At 49.2% G+C, this 20,034-nt stretch overlaps 1 protein-coding gene across 1 annotated transcript; it reads left to right on the forward strand.

Moving 5' to 3' along the window:
* Window positions 1-64: 64 nt before the first annotated feature.
* On the forward strand, window positions 65-19,808 carry ATG4B (autophagy related 4B cysteine peptidase). Its single transcript, XM_071437278.1, has 13 exons — window positions 65-222; window positions 5,310-5,408; window positions 5,846-5,917; window positions 7,902-8,000; window positions 8,433-8,534; window positions 8,912-8,984; window positions 9,297-9,376; window positions 12,518-12,714; window positions 13,660-13,738; window positions 14,398-14,543; window positions 15,588-15,644; window positions 16,115-16,208; window positions 18,039-19,808. The coding sequence occupies exons 1-13, from the start codon at window positions 213-215 to the stop codon at window positions 18,110-18,112; spliced, it is 1,182 nt and encodes a 393-aa protein (XP_071293379.1). The 5' UTR covers window positions 65-212; the 3' UTR covers window positions 18,113-19,808.
* Window positions 19,809-20,034: the final 226 nt, after the last annotated feature.

A 20,034-nucleotide genomic window follows, 5' to 3' on the forward strand; every position in this document is an offset into this window, starting at 1 on the left:
TTCGCCTCTCCGTACGGCAACATGGCAGCTCCCTGCCCGCAGGTAGCGGCGCGTGGCGCCGCGCTGTGACGAAATCACCGGCAGCCAATCGGCGCGGGGGCCGGCGGCGAGCAGCGCTCCTATTGGCCAGGAGCGGCGCGTCGCGCCAGCAGCCGCGCAGGGCCGCGCCGGGCGTGAGAGTCGGTGGCGGCCGCAGCCTCGGTGGGGCCGCCATGGACGCAGGTGGGTCTCGGGTGGGCCCTGCCCGTGGCGCGGCGGCCGCGCTTCCCCTCGGGGCTCCCCGGCTCGGCCCAGCCCAGCCTGGCTGCCGCTCGAGGCCCGCGGCTCCGCGGCGCGGCCTCCCCGGCGGGCAGCGGGGAAGGCGCCGCTTTCCGCCCTGGGCACGGCCCTGGGAGCCGCGGCCCTCCGGGACCGGCCGCTCCCCGGTGGGGCGAAGGGGAAGGCGGCGGCTGCGGGGCCGCCGGGCGGCGAGTTCCCCTGCCCTCCCCAGCCCCGCTGCTGCCGTCGTTCCTCGAAAGCTCGGAGCCCTGCCGGGTCGGGTCTGCCCGGGGGGAACCGGAGTGGGGAGCGGGGACAGGGCTGGTGTCGCTGTGTCCCGCTCCCCATGAGGACTCGAGGGGCGGGGAGGCAGCGTGGGGGTAAGAGGGTGCCTTTAGAGGGGTGAGAAGGTGTCCTCGGGGGGTAAAAAGGCGACTCAGCCGCTCATCACCCTCACAGAGGGCTCTAGCACAGCTGCTCGTGGTAGAGATTTTGGTTTCGTGCGGGGTAAAGTAAAAATAAGTGTTTGCACTTGTGTTGGGACCCGCTTCCCTCCAGCCTTAGCGTAGTAGCGGCTCCCACCCCCTCGGCAGACAGAAGTGTTGTTCCACAACAACAAACGCTTCCCTGGGCTCCTCCTCCGCACGGTGTGCCGGGATCCCTGTCCCCTGTCCCTCCGCAGGGCTCCCCTGCCTTGGTTCGGCCTTTGTGCCGCTGTTGGTGTCACTGTGGGCCGGCTGAGAGCGTCCCCGGCTCGTGTCACACCTGAACCTGCGCCCCCGGTCCGGGAGATGTGTCTGCTTTCCCTTGGGGCGAGGGCAAAGGAAAACTGGGCTGTGGTGGATGGTGGGGCTGGGTCTCCTCCCTGAGAGGAGGAGGAGGAGGAGGAGGAGAATCTCTGGGCTCAAGCCCCTCTGTGTCCAGCCCTGATCCTGAGATGGTCAGGGAGCTGACAGCAAAATTTGGAACTATTTGCTCCAGGCCTTCAAGAAAGCACCATCCTTCAGTTTCCTCACTGTCTGTCTCTTTGTTAGTGCTTGGATAATCAGGATTTGTCTTGTTTGAAAGAGCTTGGGGGAAAGAAAAGATTTAGTCTTTTTTCTGCAAAGGGCAGAAGGAAGGGTTTGAGCTGTTTGGTGTTTTCCAGCAATGTGTTTTACTAAAGTGGTAAATTTACCTTCTCTTTTTGACTATCTTTAAAATGTTCTGCATCCAGTTGCATTCTTCCTGTGCCTTGGGTGAGGTACCTGTATCAGCTAAAGGAGAGATCATCCACCTCATTTCTGCCCCTTTTGTGGTGGCCTTAGTTGGATACTAAGGGATTTGGGAAGGCATGAGAGCCTTTTCAGAGAAAGGAGAAGCTCCAGGAGCAGTTTGGGAAGGGAGGTATGGCAAAGCCTGGCTTTCCTTCAGTGCCAGGCTCCAAAACTCAGCTTCTGCATTTTGTGTGAGGAGTTCTTCAGCATCTGACTGACCGTGGTAGCTGGTGCTGTGAAAATCACCTCCTGTGTTTCTGTTTGAGTCACCCAAGCCTGCACTTGTTGTTACTTGTTTCCCAGAGTTGATGGTGAAGCAAATGGCTTTGGCTGTGTTCCCTCAGGGGCTGTCACAGGCCTGGCCTCCAGCACGTTTGCAAACTGACAGCAGCACCCAGGAGCTGCTCCCAGCGCCCAGCTGTGCCTCTGGGTGTGTTTGATACAAGTTGGGACAATGTTTTTATCTCCAGTGTTTCATTGTGCTGATTAAGGCTATGAGAAAGGAGGGGAAATGGGAAATGTCACTTTCTACCCTAATTCTGTGTGTTTAGAGATGATGGAACACGTCTCCTGTTAGGAAAGGCTGGGACAGCTGGGGGTGCTCACCTGGAGAGGAGAAGGCTCTGGGGAGACCTCAGAGCCCCTTCCAGTGCCTAAAGGGGCTCCAGGAGAGCTGGAGAGGGACTGGGGACAAAGCCTGGAGTGACAGAACACAGGGAATGGCTTCCCACTGCCAGAGGGCAGGGATGGATGGGATCTTGGGAAGGAATTGTTCCCTGGGAGGGTGCTGAGGCCCTGGCACAATTGCCCAGAGAAGCTGTGGCTGCCTCATCCTTGGAATTGTTCCAGGCCAGGCTGGACAGGGCTTGGAGCAACCTGGTCTATTGGAAGGTGTCCCTGTCCATGGCAGGGGGTGGAATGAGATGAGCCTTAAGGTTCCTTCCAGGCCAAACCATTCTGGGATTCTGCTGTGGCATGGACAAAGCTTTGCCTTTCCTGCTGAGGCTTTCTGGGGTGAGGTGTTCTGCAGAACCCAAGGGGCAGCAATCCAGGCAGCCTCCCCTCAGTCCCAGTGTGTGCAAGGCTCCTGGAAAGCAAGGCTGCCTTTCTCAGGGTGAGCTGTGCAGGGCTCACACTCTGCTTTTTTACTCTAAAAACCTTGTGAAGTTGAGCTGCTGTGTTTGATGTGCAGAGACTGCACATCCTTCTCTGCAGAAACTGCTGCTCCACTGTCCTGGATGCTCAGAGGTCGGTAATTAAAATAGACTGAGGGCTTTCTGAAGGTGAAGTTTTGGAGCACTGCCTGAGAAATGTGCTGATCTCACCCAGCTTCTGCAGCTCTGAGAGGAGCAGCTTCAAACAGGATTTCTGCTTGGTGAATTTCCAGATGGATTTCTCTTCTTCATCTCTGGCTGTAAGAAGGAGAGAAAGGCTCCTGTGCAGTCTGTGATGTTCTTTGTGCCCTGCCTGAATTGTTTGGGTCCCACTGGCTGGAATTTAACCTATCTGGGCAAATAGCACCATGGATGGACTTTGGAAAAGTGCTGGAACATATGAAGGTGGAGGCTTGTAAAGGAAGCACTCAGTGACCTCAGGCCTTGTGGGGAGTTTTCTGCTCCCATTAGAATGTCCTTGATACTCACTGGGAGCAACCTCTTGAATTTTCTTCCCTGTGGTGGGAAAACCTGAACTCCTGCATTTAGTAGTTGTGCCTTTTCAACTGTTTTCTCCCCAAATGCCAACACAAATATCTGACCACCTCTTTGGATGCACAGCTGGACACACAGAGCCTTGTACAGAGCCAGATGTTGGGCATCCAGCTGAAGGGCTGCAAGGCTGGGACTCTCCTCCCCAATGTGCTGTGTCATGACACATGTGCTGCACTCCCTGCACACGTGGCTGGTCCCCCTCTATCTGCTGCCCCCTTCCTCTCTGAGCTTTGGTGGGAGGGGAAAGGCTCCAGCAGCTCCTTTCCAGCTGCTGATCCTTGCTGTGAAGTGTCCAGTTGCAAATCCTGTCCTTGCTAAGGACCTGGTGCCCTGCAAACTGTGCAGCTGCAGAGGTTGTGATATTTGAGCAGGTCAGGAAATGTTGCTGGGAAGGAGAAGGAGGGATTGTGGATAGCTTGATGTTCCTGTTGTAGCATCCTTGTTTCACTCATTTTCCTTAGGCTATTTGAGACTCCTGACAGAGAGTTGGATACATGACAAACCACAGAATATTCCTTGTAGCTTCCAAACCTTCCTGAGAACTTCAGTTTTTCTGTTAAGATCATGCCAGTTACCTTTTCAAATCTGGACATTTGCAAGTTTGGGTGGTAGCTGGGAAAGAAATCCTTCTTTTCCCTGCTGAAGTTTGTTAGAGGAGCAGACTGCAGCAGTGATTTGTTGGCACATTTCTGTGCAAGCAGAATTGTTTTGTTCAGCTTGCAGAGGAGTCACATCATGGGGTGGCAATGGGAATGTGCAGTCCTAAAGGTGCCTAAAGTTAGTCTTAAAGACTAATTCACACAAAGAATGTGCTTTAAGTCTTGTGGGCTGGAATTAAGGCAGAGCGATTCAAATTTTGATTTAGGAGCCTGTTGTCATTTCTGTTGCTGGGGTTCCTGCTTGTTGGTCTTAGTGATGGTGTCTGCTCAAGTGTTTTCTTGGACATTTGGAATTGGAATTCCAGGTCAGGGAGCCCTCATTAGAAGGCTGAGCTACTTCAGGAGGCCAAAGTGTCTTCTGTAGCAGCAGGTTGCTCTGAAGAAGCCAAAAGTGTGTGTCCCATGGAGAGGGGTGGCTGTGCAGAGAACTGGGCTGACAGGAGCTTGTGGCCATGAACTCCTTTGTTCTGCTTTAAACTCACATCACATTACCACAGATTTTATTGCCTTTGCTGTGAGAGATATTTTCAGTCACTACTTTTACAGTTACAGAACAGTCTGCCTTACCTCTGCTTTAAATGTTAGAGGTACTTTGTTACAGAATTGTCACCTTTAAAATCATGTGGGTCTTTTCCAGAATTCCCAGACTACTTTAAAGTCTGTGTTCCAAACACAGATCTAGTGGAGCACAGCTCATCCAGCTCCTCTGGTTTTTCCTCCCTGTTGTTTGTACCCTGTGCACAGCAGCTGAATCCTGATCCAAGGGCAACCTGGGCTGCTGGGTTGTTCTGTCATGGTCCTGGAAGGGGATGGATTTTTAGGCACTGATGGATGCCATGCTGTGAAGGGAGTCAGTAAAAGAGACAAAAGTTGTCTCTTTGCATGAGCACATCTTCACAGCTTGTGTTCCTCACTTGGTGGGTGACAGCTGTAAAGGCTTCTGCTGGGTTTTGTGCTTCTTGAGAAGGGACTGAGCAAGGTTTAGTTCCCACCTTAAGGTGATCTGTGTTTTGCATGTTCTTCCCTCAAAATTTGTGTTCTCTGCAAGAGGATTTGAACCACTTTGCTGGATGGAAAAGAGGCCCTCAACATCAATGCTGTAGCTGATGCTGTGCATGATGGTGCCTGTTCTGGGAAATGGTGTAGCTGCCAGGTGAAGCTTTACATGTTTTCTGCCCCAGGCAGAACCTGGTGCTGGCTTAACCTGGGAATCTTGCTGCTCTTCTGCCTGTGGAGCAGGCCAGGGCTGGGTCTGTGCCTCCCAGAGCTGAGTGCAGAGTGCTGGGACCATTTCCTGCCAGCCCAGGGCCTTTGGGGGTGGCTGGGACTCACTGGGCCACAGCAGCTCTGATTCTGCAGCTTTGTCTGGTTTTAAAAACAAAAGGAAAAGCTATCAAAGGACTGTGATTCCTCCTTTCTCTTTCCAGCTACGCTTACCTACGACACCCTCAGGTTTGAGTATGAAGACTTCCCTGAGACCAAAGAACCTGTTTGGATCCTTGGCAGGAAATACAGTGTTTTTACAGGTATTTTCTGTGCACAGTGCAATGTTTTAAGGCTCCACAGGACTTTGTTAGTGTTGCACTTGGGTTTTAGCTGCCATGCTTCTGTCTGGCTGGCCATTTCTGTGAGCTCAGGAATATTTTTGTGCAGGAAGTTACCACATGGGAGTTGTTGGGACATGTCATGAGGGCAGCATGGTGGAAGCAGGGGACAGGAGGATGGTTTGCTGCTTCATAATTTGCCTCTGGCTATAGTATCTTTGGGTTGATTGCAGCTGTTTTAGGGGGGAAAGGAAGTACTTAGTGCACAGCAGTACTGCCCTGTTCCTCAGGCAGCCTCTGCCTCTCTGGGCCTGCAGACTGTGAGGAGCAGAATTCCTAGGGAAGGTGGGTGGGAGGTGGATTTGGCAGTGTTGGTGCCCCCCTCATGTGTGTGCCTTTCCATGCTGAACACTTTGCAGAGAAGGAAGAGATCCTGCTGGATGTGACCTCTAGGCTTTGGTTCACCTACAGAAAGAACTTTCCTGCTATTGGTATGTACTCTGGGGGAGTCTAAAGGAAATGATTGTAATCTAGATATCCCTAATAAAACAGTCCCCACAAACATGGCATCATTTCCACTCATGAGAGTGGAAAATGTGCTTCATCTAATTGATTAGACAGACTTTTTGTTTATCTGATAATGAGAATTCCTCATCCCCTTGGGTAGGAGGGATAGAAGTGGTTTTTAAAGGGACATAAGGAGAAGTTTGGGAAGTCTGCTCTTTTTTTAGGCAACATGGGAGTATTTTTGTACTTCATCACATCCTACATCACATCCTAGTGTGAAATATTGCTGAATGATGGTCTTGGGCTTGAAGTGGATTAAAATGATGAAGCCTAGAGAATGCTACAGAAACTGCTGCCTTTGTGCATCTGCTCCAGGCTCTACGTGGGGGTTTTGTTTGTCTGGGGGGAGTTATGTGCCTGCAGTGTCTGTTACACACAGGAGCTGTAGTGACAGGGGAGTATTTCCCAATGAGCTCAAAGGAGGATGTCTGGGTTCCTTAAGATACTCTGCATGGCCTCTTCTGGGGTTGGTGTTTGTGTGCTGGGTGCAAGGTGTATCAGAGGAGATCTAAGAGCAGGTAAATAGGACTCCATGTGCCCCTTCTGTCACTGTCATGCCCAGCAGTCAGTGGGAAAGGAACATGGCTCATCATTGGAAATGAGACTTCTTCCTAACTGGTCCTTCTGGCTTGTGCTATTCTTTCCCTGATGGGAAGCTCTCTGCCTCACAAGCTCTGAGACATCTTTGATGCAGTTTAATCCCTTTAAATTCATGTTTGTGCACCATAGTTAAACATATGTTTGAGAACAAAGGGTTAGTATATGTTTAACTGGCTCACAGACACAGTTTTGGTTTCCTTGTGAGTCATTAAAGGGCTGTGGGGTGAAGACAGACCCCATTTTCTGAGTCATTTCCCATTTACACCATAGATATGATCTGCAAGTCATATACAGTAAACCTTTTCCAGTATTTTTTCTCCCAGTCACCCCTGTTACTGTTCATCCCTTCCCTCTGTGCTAGCCCACTTAATTATTGTAAGGCTTAGGGAACTAATTAGTCTAATGCTAATTTTGTAAAGCATTATCACTTTTGGAATTTGTACATGTTATGAATTACTGGTGAAATTATAGAAGACAACTGGTGACCATTGAGAAGCTGATTAAATAGTCCTCCAGGTGCTTTTCCTCCCTGATTAGGACCAAAAGAAGAAAGCAGCATTACAAAGACTTGCAGAAGCTGTGCCCAGGCACAGATTACCTGCTGTGATCACACTGAACATTTGATCTCTGTTATTTGTACTAACAGCCAGAGCTGGAGTGGAGGAGCAGCAGTTTCCTTTGGAAGGTCTGTCAGGGAAATGCTTTCAGCCTTGTGTCCTTTGTCTTAGACTTTCTAGCACAAGCTGATATCCAGCTTTCTCCAACAATATGTAGGATGTGTCTTTTTTCACTGCTTGGGTAGGTTTTTTTTGGCTGATGCCTTTATTTTTTTGGCCTGACTACATTGTTCACTTCAGAATGTTATTTGTAGCCACTTTTGATGTGGGAATTCCCTGGGACTGGTTTGTTCTGCAGGGTGAGTTGCCTTCTCAAGATGAGGATTACAAGAGTCATCTTTAACAAACACCTTCATGTACGAATGTCACAATTGGGCTGAGAGTCTGCAGCCAGGCTCAAGGGCTGTTGTTCTCCTGAGAAATTCAGCTCTCCCTTGGGCTGTTTAGATTTCCCTTGGAATTTTTTTCCCCTTTCAGATAGTGTTAGTGGAGTTTATTTATTTGTTTTTAAAGGACGCCACTAAGTTACTCATCAGTAACCACATTTTTGGTTCTCAGCCTTGGCTGTGTGAGCTAAGCTAATCCTCATTCCCTGCCTCATTTCTTGGTGAGCCTGCTGCCCATTCATTCTCCTCCCTCTTGGCTCTGTCTCAGCATTCACCCCCTGTTTATTTTCTGTCCTTGTTTCCAGGAGGAACGGGTCCCACCTCTGACACGGGCTGGGGCTGCATGCTGCGCTGTGGCCAGATGATCTTTGCTCAGGCCTTGGTCTGCAGGCATTTGGGAAGAGGTAAAGCAGTGCACAGCCCACACTGACTTCCAGGGCCATGTGCTCCCAGGAGTGCAGCACTTGGAAGAACAGGGATAACAAGGACACAGCTGGGAACTGCTGAGGGTTCTGTAACTTTTTTTCTTCACTCTTCTCAAGTTCAGGGCTGTTGAGAGAACAGTCTACTTGGAACTCTCTGGGGATATTTGTATTTTTTGATTTTATGCTTGTTTATTTGCTTTTCTATGGGTGATGGTATCTTACCCCAGCTGTAAGAATGTTTTCTGTTATTTTAAAATTACCCCTTCACTGTTGGGAATGCCTCAGATGTTTAGTAATAATAGGATGACATGAAAATTGAGTTGGTCAATACACAGGAAGAGAATTGCAGCTTGCAGCCTCTGGTTGCTAATAAGTACCATGTTTATTTCATATATCCCTTGTCTGTCCTAGACTGGAGGTGGATAAAAGGGAAGAGGCAGATGGATAATTACTTCAACGTTCTTAATGCCTTCATTGACAAAAAAGACAGCTACTACTCCATTCACCAGATAGGTAAGAAGAAAGAAATGCTCAGATGTAGCAAATGGGCTAAGGAAGGCTCTCACCTTGATACAAACTTCCCTGAAAAATCAGAGAAGCAGCCTGTGCCAGTGTTTCCAGAACTCAGGTCATAGGGGTGGTCTAGTGATCAAAGCTCCTTCTGATGCAACACTGCCCTTTGAACTTCTGTGCTGCTGCATTTTAGAGAAAGGATTTGCTCTGCAGTCCTTCAGGATGTCCTTCTCACCCCCATGAAATGCTAAATACTGCTGATTCAATACAGTTTCCAAGTGAGAACTCTTCCCTATTAAATACAAGGCTGATTAGGAAGGGATGCAGTGTGGATGAAGTTATTGACTCTGTTGTTCTGGTTTTTTGTTGTGCTGCAGCCCAGATGGGAGTCGGGGAGGGAAAATCCATAGGCCAGTGGTACGGCCCGAACACGGTGGCACAGGTGCTCAAGTAAGTGCTGCCCTTTCCTTTTCTCTGGCAGATCAGGGGCTGTTGGTGTTTGGCACCTTCTGCCTTTAATAACACCCTCCCTCTTCTCACATTCTCCCCTCATGTTGGTAGATGAGTAGGCAGCTCCCTGGAATAGGCTGGAATTGCCTAACAGCAGTTTTCCCAGCTCAAAGCACATTTCACAGCATAACTGGATTAGGAGAGACAACACCAGTCTCTCCTAATCCAGTTTCTCCTCTCTGATACACCACCATCTCTGCCTTGCAGTTGTATTAATCCTTCATTACTTATTTGTTTTTAATTTTCCTCTAGAAAACTTGCAACTTTTGATACCTGGAGTTCCCTGGCAGTACACATAGCCATGGACAACACAGTGGTGATGGAAGAAATCCGTAAGTGTCACCTGGAGCTGGGATGTGGTTGGTATATCCTGGGCAGCAAGAGCCAGAAAAAAAGCTGGAGAGCACAACAAGCATGAAGTACATGTTCTGTCTTGGAGAAATTGTTCTCTGTGAGGGTGGTGAGGCCCTGGCAAAGTTGCCCAGAGAAGCTGTGGCTACCTCATCCCTGGAAGTGTCCAAGGCCAGGTTGGATGGGGCTTAGACTTCCCTGGGATAGTGGAAGGTGCCTGGATGAGCTTTAAGGTCCCTTCCAACACTCATGATCTCTGAAAGCTGTGTCCAGGTGTGCTAAAACAAGGTGATAATTGCTGTTCCAGGGCAAGGAAGGGCCTTGCTTGACTTTCATTTCATCTGCTGATGCCTCTGGATCTGGAGAGGAGGTTTGCTGACCTTCAGACAGCTTATGTGAGCTGCTTGGTAGGCAGTGTCAGCCTTGTTTATGGCCACAAGGAGCAAGCAGTAAATGGCTGTCACATAACTGGTAGGGAGGGTTCTGCTGTTGGACAGAGTGAGAAAGCCAGAACAGATCTGAAGATGAAAAGGGCCAAAATTGGCAGGGGGAGAGGATAAGAAGGGAATCCACCACTCTCATTATTTTATGGAATATTCACTGATGGTTTCCTCTTTTTTCCTTCTTTGTTTTTTGAGGCATCCTGCCCCCAGGCTGGCTCTGGAGGCTGAGCAGCTCTTCTTGCCCATCCTGAGCCTGCCTGCTCTGGCTGCAGCACTGCAGTAACCAAAGCTACAAAGCTGAGCTCCTGCACTGGTGGTTGCTGCAGCCCTGCATGGTCCTGGCCTCAGCAGCCTGCCCATGGCTGGCTTCAGGCTAATTCCTGAGGCAATGAGCCCACCCAGCACAAAGCTAGCAGTGTTTCTGCCAGGGCAGTGCTCTCAAACAGCTGGGGTAGGGTTTTACAGGTGAGATGGTGGCAGGCACCATTTAGGCTGGCTTGGCTGCCACAGGCCAGGATCAATAACCAGGCAATTCTTGCCTGGAGTGCAGGACAGTCACTTTGTAAAGTCACATCTCTTGTCAGGTAGGCTCAGTTGGGCCTGACAGAGAAGTGTGTGCCTAACCTTAGCTGAAGGCATGTGCTGATGCCCTTGGCTTAAATAAAGGCCAGTTTTAAAACAGAAATTGGATTTTATTTCATCTTCAGCCTGCAGATATATCACTTCTAGAGCATGCTGGCTACAAGGCTCAGGTGTGCTGCAGGCTCTGTCTGTGTGGCACTGGCTGTTCAGCATTGATGCTGCTTCAAGTGACATGTTCATACAGCTTGTCATGGGCAGGGGTGTGTGTGCTTGTTTTCCTCATATGTGGATCATAATCTACCTGGTCAGGGACTGAAAGTCACTGTGAGAGTGGGTCTGATGTGTTACATGTCTGTAGGTTTGTGTTTGATACCTTGTGCCCCAAACATTGTGGATAAAAGTAATGTTGTTTCATACATCTGTTCATTCTGTCACTGATAGGGTTCAGCCAGAGGTTCAGAGGAAATGCCTTTTGTTACAGCAGTGAAGGAACATAAATCTTTATCCATGAGAAAGGGCATCTCAGCTAGACCTGAGATGGAGGAGAATCACAAAGGTGGTGAAAATCCAAGGCAGTTGAAGCCAGTACCTGCCAGCAGGAGAGGTGTCATGTCAGATCTGTTGGAATATGTTTGCAGTAAATGCTTTGGATCCAGCTGGGAAGCTTTAGGTAGGTTCTGCTCTGCTGGGGCACCACAGAACTGTAAAGCCTGCCAGATAGCAGGGGGAATTTAGCCTGTGCCAAGCTCTCTGCTGCTTAAATTGCAGGTAAATATGTTCATCCACAGTGCAGGATTGCCTGATGAGGAGACCTGCAGTGACACCCCATTCAGCAACAGCCCTGGCTTGGCAGCTGATTTCACATCATCTGGACAGGCAGGCTACTGCAACAAAAAACCTGATTTAGGAGGAGAAATGCCTACAAATAATGGTTTTGAATTTCCTCAGAACCTCTGGTAACCATGTCTGTGCATCAGATACACCTTTTCCCTTCCTGAGGAACTGCAAACATCTGTGCAGGTTGTCTCTCCTCCTGAGGCTTTAGATCAAAGTCCTATTTCTTCTAATTTTGGGTGGAATATTGTCCTCATTCAGCTGGGTTTGAAGCTGTCAGAAGTGAACAAATGCCCAGCTGAAATGGCAAATGGCTGGTGATTAAGGTGTTTACATCACATCCTACCTGCTAGAGTGTCCTGGCATTCAGTTTAAACTGGGAATAAATTAAATGAGCCTCTGGCATTCTGTCCAACTGCCTTGGCTTCATGATTCTTTAATCATGCTGTGGGTTTCTTTGGGGTTTGGGTTGGGTTTGTTTGGTTTTTTTTTCCACACACCCAGCAAGTAATTAAATTGGCCAGTGAGACAGGTAGGCTTGGAGTTGTTTCTGGATCAGAATTTACATAACCTGGGTGCATTACAGCCTGGCTGTGTGTCTGTCAAGCCTTTAGGATGAGAATGCAGAGTGCTTATGTCATGTGTATGCCCTGAGGAGTTCTGCTGCCCCATATCTTAGAGGCAGAGCTCATGATGAAAATGCAGAGTTTAATGACCATACTGCTTTAGGTCTGTAAAGTAGGTTGTGAATGATCTCCAAGAAAATTTATGAAGCTTTTTGTGACCTCTAGGAAGATTATAGCTACTCTAGATAGATACCATGTTTGTGTCTTGCTGCAGCACTTAATAACAGGTGAATATTTCCTGTGTTAACTCATAATGCTGTTCATTCATGAACTCCTCTGGAGTTGAACACTCCAGAACTTTCTTCTTTCTGCCTACAAGCTTTGTGAATTCAGGACAGTTGTCTGACCAGCTAATCAACCCCTGCAGCTTTGCTGGCACAGGTGGTTGCTCAGAAGAATTTGCATTCTGGAACAATTTGCATTTTCACTGCCCAGCAGTTGGTAGCTGTGAGTACAAGCTGCTGTGGCTTGGTGTGAGCTCAGCACACATCACACAGCCTCAGCACTCAACCCCTTCAAGCTCTTCTTTGGTTTAAATGCTGTAGGCTTCTGGTCAAGAGCAGCTGTTGATCAGAGGAATGGCTGAAGGCCTGGGAACAGAGTCCTGATGCTTTGTGCTGCTGTTCCCTTCCCATAGGGAGGCTGTGCCAGTCCAATGTGCCATGTGCTGGAGCTGCAGCATGCCCTGCCCTGGACTCAGATGTGCTCTACAATGGGTGCCCAGAGGACCTGGGGCTCAGAGGGAAGCTCCCCCTGTGGAAACCACTGGTGCTGCTGATACCTCTCCGCCTCGGGCTCACAGAGATCAATGAAGCCTACATTGAAACACTAAAGGTAGGGAATTTGGAGCTCAATTCCTGCTGGGGGCATGTTAAAGGATCCTGTTGTGAATTAAGTAATTGCTCAGAAGTTATTGCAAAAGAAAAATGTGTTTAGAGACAGTCCTTGTCAGAGGTCAGGATATAGGTTCTTGCAAGCTGTAGTCAGGAAAATGGGGGGGGGGGGGGGGGGGTTGAGGGCTTGGGCCTTTCCTGGTTGGGTTGGGTTTTTTTTCTTTCAATAATCTTACTTCACAGCTTAGATCTCAGCCTCTCTTTGTGTGCAGATGGTCCCAACCTGCTGAAGCCTTTGTTCAGCACAGCTATACCTGCTTGGTGGTAGCCTGAGTGCTAATTAATACAGTGTTGCACACTCCCCTTGGCTCAGATGCTGAAGTTTGTGCTGCAGACTGAGGCTAAGAGCTGTTGGGTGGTTGCAGGTTGGAGTATTGAGAAGCTGCAGAATTTAGGGTGTACACAAGACAGGGAGCACAATGCTAGCAAGCTCTGAGCTAGGGTAAGAGACCTCCAGATTCAGATCTGTGGGAGGTTACTTCCCTTAACTCAGTAGATCATGCTTGGCTGCTCCAGGTGGACAAGGAACTTAAACTGTTTCCTGAATTCCCTCCTGAGAGGACTGTTGCAACCTGATGACAGCTTCAGGGATCTTGCTACTGATTGCAGCAGGGCCAAGGCCTAGAGCAGTGCAGCTTCTTTCATTTGGGCCACCTGTCTGCTCCTGCCAGCAGATTTTTATTTTTGAGCTGCTTCCATGTTCCTAGAAAGCCCTGTGTTGCAGCCTGATGGAGATTTTCTCCAGAAATGGCTGGTTTTGCTGCTAGAGTTGCTGATTTTCCATATCCCTGTCCATCTTTCCCACTGCATTTTTGGATGTTTGCCTTTGTTGCCACCTGCTGTTTCACTGTCTGTCAGCTGTGTGTTTTCTGTGTTGCTTTTCCAGCACTGCTTCATGATGCCCCAGTCCCTGGGAGTGATCGGAGGGAAGCCAAACAGTGCTCACTACTTCATTGGCTATGTAGGTGAGTGCCCAGAGGACTGCAAAGACTGTCCAAAGAATCTCCCCCTGGCTAAAAAATGCTTGTGGGGTGGCACAGCTCTCCTGCTTAGCCTGTGGTGCATGCTGCAGGGTTCTCCTTTCCTGCTGGAAGTGTGGAAGGCTGCTGTGGGCTGAGTGATGTAGATTTGAACAGTGGCCATAAACTTAGATTTGAACAGTGGCATAACATGAAATCTGGTCTGTGGAGTGCATAGAGCCTGCTTCCTGCATTCAGAGCTGACCTCCCTCTGCAGCTTGGCTGGATTTAACTGTTCTTTAGGTGTTCCTCAAACCCTACAAACTCCTGTTACTCTCCTCCTTCCCTCTGGTTTCCTTTCTGCCAGAGATCTTAGGTTATTTGTGCTTTAGATTTCTGGGGTCTATTTGAGCTCACCCAGGAAGGGATGAGCAGGAACAATACCCCAAACAGTGCCAGTGTCTCAGTGGAGTGGCCACTGTGGTTGTGCTGACAGCTGTGCCTGGCTGAGAAGCATTTGGGGAAGTGGCTGAAAGGTGTCCCTGGCATGTGAATTCCTCTGTGTGGTTATGAGAGCTGGCTCTGCCATTGCTCTTCCTCCTCCTCATATCTCAGCTCTCCACAACCTGTGTCCTGCTGTTGATGTGTCCTTGCCTTGTGGGCAGGTGAGGAGCTCATTTACCTGGACCCCCACACCACGCAGCCGGCGGTGGAGCCCGGTGACAGCGGCTGCCTCCCCGACGAGAGCTTCCACTGCCAGCACCCCCCGTGCAGGATGAGCATCGCCGAGCTCGACCCCTCCATCGCCGTGGTGGGTCCTGCTCCTCCTGCTCCCCAGGGCTGGGCATGGCCTGGGCACTCTGTGCTGCTGGGCTCTGGGTTTTGGGGACACTGGTAAAGCAGCTCCTCACAGAGAGTGGCTTGTGTCAGGGAAGTTCCCCTGTGGTCACCAGTCGTTGTGGTGTTGGTGTGAGGGTCCCCAGGATGAGGTGAGAGATGAGAATTGACTCCAAGTTCTCAGAAGGCTGATTTATTATTTAAGACATTATTTAAGATATTCTATTATTTAAGATATTCTATTATTTAAGATATTCTATTATTTAAGATATTCTATTATATTAAAAGAAAATTATATACTAAAACTATACTAAAGAAACAGAAAGGAGACATCAGAAGGCTAGACAAGAATGATAATAAAAACCTGTGACAGACTCAGAGAGTCCGACACAGCTGGACTGGGATTGGTTATTAAGTTAAAAGAATTCACATGGAACCAATCAAAGATGCACCTGTTGGTAAGCAACCTCCAAAGTACATTCCAAGCAATCAGATAATTATTGTTTACATTTCTTTTCTGAGGCTTCTCAGGAGAAAAATCCTGGTGAAGGGATTTTTCATAAAATTTGACAGTGACATCCCCCTTGCATGGCAGTTAAATACCATTCATTCCTCATGGAGCCAGTGTCATTCTCTGGGTTTTAGTTTGGGCTTTGATTCCAGCCTTTTGATGGGCAGATCTGAATCCATTCCTGAAACCATCTGATGCACCATGGCTTGTTTTCTGTTGAACCTGAGATGCCTGCACTTTGTTTCCTTTGTTCCTCCTGGTTTTCCTTCTGCAGTAAAGAAAATATTGATGATTCCAGCACTTGGATAGCCTGGTCACATCAAGCCTTTGTGGAGTGTTCAGTTTAACAGGGCAGTGTGAGGCACATTTTTAAAGCAAGGCAGTCAGGAGTAGTAACTGCTCCCAGTCATGATCATGGTACTCAGTGTTGGCACAGGGCCTTAAGTCTGAAATGATCAATCTAAAATATAGAAAGATAAAGTCTTTTTCTTCTTCTTTTTTTTCCAGGGCTTTTTCTGCAACACAGAGGCAGACTTTAATGACTGGTGCCAGCAAATCAAAAAGGTTTGTGTTAATAGATCTGGTCAGGCATTGGAACAGGCTCCCCAGGGAAGTGGTGGAGTCCCCATCCCAGGAAGTGTTCAAAAGGCATGTGGATGTGGCACTTGGGGACATGGTTTAGTGGTGACATTGGCAGTGCTGAGGGAATGGTTGGACTCGAAGATCTTGGAGTTATTGTCCAGTTTCCCTCTCTCTCCCTCTCTCTGATTCTCTGTCCCTGGGAAAGGAATATCAGGTATTGTTTTGTTTCCAAACCACTGCATAGAGACCATGTAGCAGCAGCATGACCCCATTTTAAGCATATTAAAATACTTTTTTAAACTACCAAAAGGAGCATAGCTCTGAAATCCTGTTGATGATGTGATTCAAAAGCTTTAAAAACCATTTTCCCAGCTGGAGTGAAGTGCCAGGAGATGACTGTTACCCCAGCAGTGCAGAGCTGTGGTTCTCATGGCTGTGCTGTGTCCCCACAGCTGTCCCTGGTCAGAGGAGCGCTGCCCATGTTCGAGCTGGTGGAGCGCCAGCCCTCCCACTTCTCCAACCCTGATGTCCTGAATCTCACACCAGGTGAGGCCACCAGGAGGGACAGCTGAGGGTGGGCACCTCCCTCTGGCTATCTGCAAATCATGTGGAATTACATGATGACTTCTGGTATGTTCCTGTTCCCACTGGAATTTAACCTGGAGTTCTTGGGTCGGTTGGTGTCGTTCTTCAGCTTTCAGCTAGAGGTTTGCAGATCCCACAGTGTCTCAGGATGGTTTTTAGAATAATCTGTGAATGGTGATGGTGACTGAGCAGAAGAACAAACAAGCTCACAGGCTGTCATGGCAGTGTGACCCTGTGGTTTCTGAGGGGATGCTTGGAGGAATCAAAAGTGTCCAGTGGAAAGGCTGAAAACCGAGTTTGTAGGTAATAAAAATGCTCCAAGACAGGGCTGGTCACACTTAGTTCCAGCATAAGGCACTCCCTCCTTCTTGGCATGTACCATTACCAGTGGGAAAAAGGACAAGTGCTGGGCCCTAACCTTGCCTGTCAGGCTCTGCTTATCACATTAATGACATGAGCAAACATTGCAGGAGATAAAGCCATTGGCTGCTTCTGCCAAGAGCAGTGAGTGTGTGGGCAAGCCTATCCTATCACCAGGCATGGGGAGGCCTCCTGGCAACCTGCACCCTGCATTTCTGCTCTCTCTCTCTCTTTCTCTCCCTTTCTCTGCCCTGCCTTAAAAGCTTTCATTATCACACTGTCCTTTGCTGTTAAGCATGCTCAATTCCCTTAAACTGTCAATTGATCTTTGCCTGTCTTAAATTGTCCCTAATGTCTTTCCTACTCTTAAAATTTTGTAATGGACTACTTGTCCTTCTCCCTCTTCCCTGGCTTGCAGAGCCTCTCCCATCTGCCAAGGCCATTCATTTCTGTTAGTCCTGTCTCTCACTAGAAGGAGTAATTGAACTTTGAGCCCCTTTCAGGGCCTAAAGGGGTTCCAAGAAAGCTGGAGAGGGCACAGTGACAGGATAAGTGGGAATGGCTTCCCACTGCCAGAGGTCAGGGTTAGATGGTATTGGGAAGGAATTCCTCCCTGTGAGGGAGGTGAGGCCCTGGCACAGGTTGTCCAGAGAAGCTGTGGCTGCCCCACCCCTAAAAGTGTCCAAGGCCAGGCTGGACAGGGCTTGGAGCAACCTGGGATACTGGAAGGTGTCCTTGCCCCTGGCAGGGGAGCAGGACTGGATGATCTTTAAGGTCCCCTCCGACCCAAAACATTCTGGGATTCTGTAACTTTCCAGCCTGAACTGATAAAGGTTTCTCCTTCCCCCTGTGCTAAAGTTGCTTTAAGTGTGAGCTCCTTCTTCACCATATAGTTGAAAGGATGGAGAGGTGGGATCAACTAACATTACTTTTCCTCACAAAGTGAACTGTGCTAATTGCTTTTAGGAGAGTGCATGTTGTAATTACATTCCCTAACAGTTGCACCAAAACCACTATAGTAGAAACTATTCCCTAACACATAGGGGTAGATGTATCTCTTAACTGGGACAGAAATCTTCATGGGTATTGGTCCAGACCTGGCAAGTTCTCCTGTTCTGATCCTCTTGAGGCAGAACAGTCTCCTGCTAATGCAGAGCTGGGGCACAGGAAGGTTGTACAAAACAGTGGCAGCAGAAACGTGTTTGGATCTGTGAAAGATGCCATGCTTCTGTGCTCCATGTAATTCTCTCTGGGGCATTTTCCATACCACTGACATGTTCTTACCCTGCTCAGAGCCCTCACTAGGGTTTGTCACTGAGTTTTAGAACTTGCAGGCACTTGGCACTCAACCTGTGATGCTCTCCAGCTGCTGGTCTCACTGACAGTCACAGCATCCCACTGAGGCAGCGCTTTCTGCTTCTTCTCTTCCAGACTCCTCTGATGCCGACAGATTGGAAAGGTTCTTTGACTCGGAAGATGAAGACTTTGAAATCCTGTCCCTTTGAAAACAAATAGGAAACTGACTCTGCAAATTTGTGTATGTGTGGGGAGAAGGGGGGAGGGAAGCTCCTTCGAGAGCCTGGGGCTACCGGTTTTCATAGGCGCTTGCTGCCATCCCTGCCTCCCGTCCATCCCGGCATTCCGTGCAGCCTCGGAGCGGTGTCTGCAGTGGGATGAAGAACCCAGAGGGTGTTCCAGCCTTACTGGCTGCAGTTGCAATTGCTCAGCAGCAAACAGCTGCTGGAAGAGGATGCAGTGGTGCTTAGGAGTTCAAAGCCTATCTGTTACATCAGCAGGTCAGCTGGGCCTTCCGGGGGAGGCACGGAAATCGTTAGAGCGCTGAATCCTCAATCCTCCCATGGGGACTCCCCTCTGAAGCTTAAGTAGAGCCCACCCGTCATTTAGCAGGAGAAAGGTCCAGTTAATGCCTTTAGCAGCTTCCCTTCTCACTGGCCAACCTGGACAGCAGCTCACAATGCTAGGGAACAGCAGCCATGTCCCACAGACAGCTGTGAAGCCTCCGGAGTGCAGGTGCCTACGGTACAACTCCTGTTCATGCTCTGCAGGACACTCAGCACTACCTCTCCTGTCCACAAGCTATAGAAAGGGAATTGAGGGAACTTCTGAGTGACTGAGAATTCATTAAGTGAAGTGTGGAGCAGTGCTGTGCTGTTGGGGAGCATCTCAATCCCAGTTTAAATAACAGAAGGAATGGAAGAGTAGAAAATGTGTGTGTTGCTCAGTAAGTCAGTCCTTGTGCTTCTACAATGGAATAGTCTCTACTGCAAGTACCTTCAGGAAAGCTGCTTTGAACAGAAAACTGAATTCCACAGCCCTGGAAAAAAAGAGTCCAGAGCTGGGAGAGCTGAAACAAGGCAACAAAGATCTATCTGCCAGGCATGTGCCAGGCTTCTGCCTGTGCCACCAGTGTGCTGGCATAGTGACTAGGGAGTGATGTCCTGCCAAAAACCCAAGCTGTAAAACCTCTTGAGGTGCCCTGGGTGGGTTGGTCAGCACTTCCTGCAGCTCCTCCTCTCAGACATTCCCTTTCCAAAGCAGAAGAGGTGCCTGAAGGTTGAGTAAGTTTCTGAGCTGTGTTGCTGCCTTGCCTCTGCCAGCTCCCCTCGCTGTGGAGTGTGCCCAGAGGTGCTGTAGGAGCTAACCTGGAGAAACCCCTGTCAGGTGACCATCCCAAGAAGGGCAGAGTGCCTTGAGAAGGTCCAAATATACTGGAAATTTTAGCTGCTTTAAGCTGGTAGCTCTGCCTGGGGCCCTTCTCCACAGAGAGAAGGGTAAACTGTGGAGGAGAGCTGTCTCCATGCACACTGCTAGGGAAGTGCTGCCATGGTTTCCTCAGTGTGTGCTGCACACTTCGACCCTGTTTACAAGGCTTTGGTTTGTGCATTCAGGTTTGGAACCTGTCAGATGATGGTGGTGTGCCCAAGGGTGGTGCCACCAGGCTAGAAATGACCTGTTTCCCCTGTGACTGACCTACTGATGCTCTAACTGTCCCTGTGATACCCGAAAGCAGAGGTTTGAACTGGGAACCACAATGCTTCTGTCACTAAATTATTATTTGCTGCTTTCTGCCTGCTTCTCCTCTTCTCTCTTGTAGTCAGGGGAAGAGGCAGCAGAGGAAGTGGGGCTGTGCTCCATTCATCTGCTTTCAATTTCTATCTGAATAAACAGATATAAAATCTTTGCCTGTCCTGATGTCCTTGCACACATTGAAGGCAGTGTGGGTAGTATGGAGCACACCAGGAGAGTCCAGTGTGTACAGGGCTCCAAGGGAGCTGGAGAAGGACTTTGGACAAGGGGGAATGGCTTCCCACTGCCAGAGGGCAGGCTTAGATGGGATACTGGGAAGACATTTTTCACTCAGAGGGTGGTTAGGCCTGGCACAAGTTGCCCAGAGCAGCTGTGGTTG

The sequence above is a fragment of the Agelaius tricolor genome, unplaced genomic scaffold (genome assembly GCF_023055355.1).
Source record: "Agelaius tricolor isolate 1412-34295 unplaced genomic scaffold, bAgeTri1.0.p SCAF_12, whole genome shotgun sequence".
Classification (NCBI taxonomy): Eukaryota; Metazoa; Chordata; class Aves; order Passeriformes; family Icteridae; genus Agelaius; species Agelaius tricolor.